At 33.4% G+C, this 5,268-nt stretch overlaps 1 protein-coding gene across 1 annotated transcript; it reads right to left on the bottom strand.

The window, feature by feature from the left end:
* Nucleotides 1–436: 436 nt before the first annotated feature.
* LOC105116612 (B2 protein-like) lies at nt 437–4,188 on the bottom strand. The gene is made up of 6 exons (XM_011014043.1): nt 4,081–4,188; nt 2,011–2,585; nt 1,434–1,534; nt 1,219–1,302; nt 1,002–1,112; nt 437–871 (listed from the first exon to the last, which is right to left on the bottom strand). The coding sequence occupies exons 2-6, from the start codon at nt 2,573–2,575 to the stop codon at nt 824–826; spliced, it is 909 nt and encodes a 302-aa protein (XP_011012345.1). The 5' UTR covers nt 2,576–2,585; nt 4,081–4,188; the 3' UTR covers nt 437–823.
* Nucleotides 4,189–5,268: the final 1,080 nt, after the last annotated feature.

The raw sequence follows: 5,268 nt of genomic DNA, 5'->3' as shown, positions 1-5,268 counted from the left end.
CTTTTGCAAAGATATGTATTATCACTTTTTATAGGATGTTGATTACATTACTATAGGTTATACCTTGCTAATGAAAAAATATATTTATAAATTTATAGAATGATATTGTGAAAAACTTAGAGAACCTGGCACATAAAAAAAAAAATCCACCGATTTTTTGTTATGAAAAAAATCAGGTTGTTACACAACTTGTACATGCAAGTCTCCTTACAAATTGCAAGCAACGCTAACGGCAGCATGCACCCGACCTCATGCTGCAACAAAGAGTCGATCACAACAAGTTGCGTTTTGCTTGACATTTTAGGACTGCACTTCTCACTCACATCCCACAAATAACATCGAGGCTACCTAGCTGAGTGTGAAAAGAGGGCCGTTCAGTTGTCCACTGCATTGACCTAGAGAATTCAACCGACTAAAAGTTCCGAATTGGAAAGGCTAGATAAGAACCTCCACATGGATTTACCAGACATAACACACAAGGCAACTGTCATTCACTCGGTTTTCATACAGAAACTAAAGACACATCAAGGCTGTCCCCTTCTTCTGAGAACTTCGAAATTACACAAGTTACCATTCTATTTTACATCTCCATGTCTGTCTATGATATCATATCATCATAAGCATAACATAATGAAGCTAAACAGCCATCTTCACAAGACACATGCATTTATTCAGCTGGCTCACATGCCATCCATCCCTCTCCCAACAAGATTCACCCAACCAGACCTAAACCCCAAGCTTGTGCTCTATGGGAAATCTGTGAAAAGCAGAAGCTGACGTGCATCACAAAACCTGCATCATTTCCGTGCTATAGAAGGTTTGCTTAAGCCAAAGAGCCTGCTTGGTCACAGAGGTCTAATAGATCCAAAGTCTGCAAAACCATCATAGTAGCATTTATGAGCACGAGAACTAAAAATCAATTTGTATATGGGAAAAAAAATACACATTCAAACAGAAGTTAAGGGGACACAGGCAGCAAAGTTTTTTAATGTTGATCATACCTCAGGAACCGAGAGCTCAAGGCGAAACTTGGGGCCATCATAATGATGCAAAACCGGCCTGAAAGCATCTTCCTCCAATGCCTTGCAGAGTTTTCTAATCCGGATCCTCACCTGTTTGTTAATCACCCAAAAAGGGAAGTAAATAAAAGGAAATGAAATGAAGAAGATTCAAGATACAGCAAGTTATTGAAAATCCATATTAGGAATCAGTTTGTACCTGAGCAGGAAACCTTGACTCTCCTTTACACTTTTTGTCTTCCCATGCAGTTGGATCAATGTTCGAACCCCCAAAACTTGCTGCCTGTGCAAGACCAAATTGAGAAGCATAAGTTATAGATACAAGTACTAGAATCATTGCAGTAGACACTTTTGACATCAAGCATCTTGGAGAAAACCATTGCAAATTAAGGGAGTAAAAGTTATAGAAAAAACCTCAAAAATGCCATGTAGCTGATGAGTGGTGTAATTATAGAGGAAGAGAGGTAAGCCAGGTGTTATTGCCCGGACAGAATCCCTATATCTTGGTGGTAAACCTATCAATTGTGCAAAAATTATTAGATAAGACTTCACAAATGTTATTAAAAAAGGACAAACCTCAAGACGCTAGTACTCATGGAGTTGAGTAGAAAGCTTTAAAGTATGAAACAATCACTTTTTAATGCTCATCACTTAGCATCCTATGTTAAAACTTGAACAACAGAAAACTCTCGTCTTGTCAAAACTTGTGACATATGTCAGGTTTCCCATCATTCAATGTTCTGACATATGGGCAAAGTTGTATTCATACTTCGTAATATAAACAAGATATAGCATCTGAATTGTGGCCATCTAACAATTTTTAAGTTACTTTAAACATTAAGGGAACACTGACAAGAACATGAGGGGAAAAGAGTAAGAAATTACCAAAAAGACATAGCATCTGAATTGTGGCCATCTAACAATTTTTAAGTTACTTTAAACATTAAGGGAAAACTAACAAGAACATGAGGGGAAAAAAGTAAGAAATTACCAAAAAGCTGTCGCTTCAAATCTTCCTGCCTGGTGTCATTGTTACAGACAAAGATATATCCTCCAAGCACCTCATTCCTTGGAAGCGTCTCTGTGGCTGGCAAGGTCTTGAACCTTTTGTCCACTGTATTGCTGTTGTCGTTATTAATGTTGTTATTGCTGTGGTTACTGGGATTGGGATCTTTACTGATGAGGTTGTTGCCACTGTACTTGCTACCAGTCATACTGCCCACGCTGTTTATGTTGTTTTTCTGGTACACTGCACTCATATTGTAAGCATTGTTCCTTAAGGAACTTTTGTTCCCATTTTCTGTCATCTTGGACTCCAAGTTCATCATGTTGAAATTGAAACTTTCAAATTTATTTTCTTCTTGGAACCCAATCTTATCCCTTGACCTCATTTCTGGAAGGCCCTTTGAAAGGTCAAGGTTATTCATACGTTCACCCTTTCCCTGGGTCTGCTCAGCCAATTTCAAAGCAGCCATTAACCACTTATGATCCTCTGAGACTTTTGATTGTCCTCGAAGCTCGTCACCCAGTTGCCAGAAGCTGTGCAGGCTCTCCATCTTGCAAATCCTGATGAGATGTCACACAAGATAGATGCTAGTGAAAAATAAATATATTAGAGAAAAGAGGAGAAAGCTAGTTCAGAGGAAAAGCTCAACAGAATTAGGCCAAAAGTCAAGTGTGTAGAAGAAAACCATTGCTGCACAAAACAAACCATTATTAAATTTTAGTGATGCGCATCAGCAAGCAATCCTATCAACTCACAAGGAAAGATTGGATAGGATCAACCAAAGTTAGGTGTTCTACACGTGTTCTATAATTGAATGTTGACTAGGATAAATTCCATCGATAAAGAGAAGACTGATAGAGGTAACCATCTATACCATCCAACAATTGAAAAATATGCAACAACTGTCAGGCAACACACTAACATCAAAAGAAGCACATTTTTTAAAACCCCACTCCTCCCAAAAGAAAAACTCATCCTTTTAATCCAAATTATGAAGAAAAAATGCTTGGCAGCAGTATTTGTCAAGAAAACCCATAGTATTTGAGTGATAAAGTTGCAGTGTGCTCATTTCAACATGTCCCTCTTCATTCCCAGTAAAATAATCAATTTTAGGAAAATAATTAGAAAACCACTTCTCCAAGAAAAGCAATTCAAGACAAACATTCAGCATAATTCCACCTGGGTATTCAATTCCCACTATCTGTTAACAGCCCCAGGCACAATCATTTAATTCCCATCAACATGATCTCACGACAATGGATAAACATGCAAACATTTGTATGCTATGGGAAAGCAGACAGAACCATATTTATAACATAACAAACTCAAAATTGCTTAGATTTTGATTTTTAAACAAAGAAAACTCAATGACTTGTTTTCAACTGCTTGCACAACCTTAACGAAACAAACTCTCACAACATAGCACATATAAAATTTCGAAATCACACTGACTTAGAATCAAATTTTTTTTTCAAGTCATAACTACCAACTAGAAAATACAGAGCAGTTTCCTTTTTCTGCAACATTTCTCAGACACCAAACAACACTTAAGCCCAAAAAAGGAAACAAATACAGAAAGTCTAGAACAAACCCAAAATTTCAGTCTTTAAAACCAGTAGCTAGCTTAATAATTACCAATATTAAATCTAGCCGTACCATTAATTAGAATTTCTTTAAAAAAGGGAGAAACAAAAACTTAAATTAACCGGAATCAAAACCAAAAACCCACATTTAATCCAACTAAAGAATCCAGTCAATAATATTGAATATTTACCCTAAAACAAGACTATTGCCTCAATTACCAACCAAACACAAAAATCTAATAACTATAGTAAACCAATATCAAAACCCACATTTAAAACCAACTTACAAACCCAAAAAAAACCAAAGTAAAGATTGAATTTTTACCTTTTAAAAAAAATAAAACAAGTGAGTGAAGCGAAGCTTGTTTTGAGCTTTAAATTAAGGAATTGAAGCTTGACTAAAGAGTAAATAATTACACGAATATATTAAAAGGAACCCTGGATTTGGGGCAACCAGAGAGAGAGAGAGTACCTTCTTTTCTTTTATCTGCCTTCAACTGTGAAATCCGCAGTACACGACGCAGAGAGTGAGAGAGATAAATGGAGTGGATTTTTATTTTTGTATTTATAGCTTGGTATTCCAAAAATGCCATTCTGATGTTTATGCAATGCTTTGGCGCCACAGCGGGTTTTTCTTTTTATTATTATTATTATTTCGAATTTTTGTGAGCGAGAATAGTGCTTAAAATTGCAACTTTGCAAGGAGTAGCAGTGGAGTTTGGAGACGCTTGTGCTCTCCGCTTCCACGCGCCAAGCACGCAGCGTGTAAATTCTTGTTTCTTTTATTATTATTTTTATTATGGTTTGAGACCCGATGGATTAGCTCGGCAGTGTTTGTTTGTGCTCTTTAATTTTTATTTTATTTTTTTAATTTTAAATTAATATTTTTTATTTCTAGATTATTAAAAATATGTTGATATTAAAAATAAAAATATTATTTTAATATATTTACAAATAAAATATATTTTAAAAAATAATTTATATCACAATTTCAAAATCACTATTAATCTTCGTTTGCTCCATTCATGATTAACAATAACTAATGTATATATCAAAAAATGTAATATTTATAAATTTATAGAAGTTATTATTCTGACATATTATATTTTATCAAGACATTTGTTATTTCATTTAATATATATATATATATATATATATATATATATATTTAAATTTTTAAAATTTTAATTACTATATTATATATTTTGAAATAAATATTTTATTCTGAATATACAAAAGAAAAAATCCAAATAAGGAAAAAAATATAGTATGATATTTTAAAAAACTTAAATAGGCTAATTATACCAAGAAAAAACATAGTTACACTTTTAATTCAATTTGACATATATAAATATAATATAAATCTTAAGGTTGTTGTAATAGTTAAGCATGTATATTCTCTTTTTATATTTATTGTGTCCAAATTCAAATCTTGGACCTAAAATTTAAGAAGTGTGTTCTTTAGATAATTTTAAAAGAGATATTATTTTTAATTAGTGTATCAACTAATCCAGTGCACTATTAATATTTAATATTATCATTTATATATAAAAAAAACATAATTTAAGATTGTTTGGTTTATCTAAACATTGAAAGCAAATTATAAAATGAGATTAAAAAACTATGAAAAAAATAAAATCTATTTACCTCCGAGTATAGA

This window comes from Populus euphratica, unplaced genomic scaffold (assembly GCF_000495115.2).
Source record: "Populus euphratica unplaced genomic scaffold, PopEup_1.0 scaffold999.1, whole genome shotgun sequence".
Lineage (NCBI taxonomy): Eukaryota > Viridiplantae > Streptophyta > Magnoliopsida > Malpighiales > Salicaceae > Populus > Populus euphratica.
This window is presented reverse-complemented; position numbering and strand designations above follow the sequence as displayed.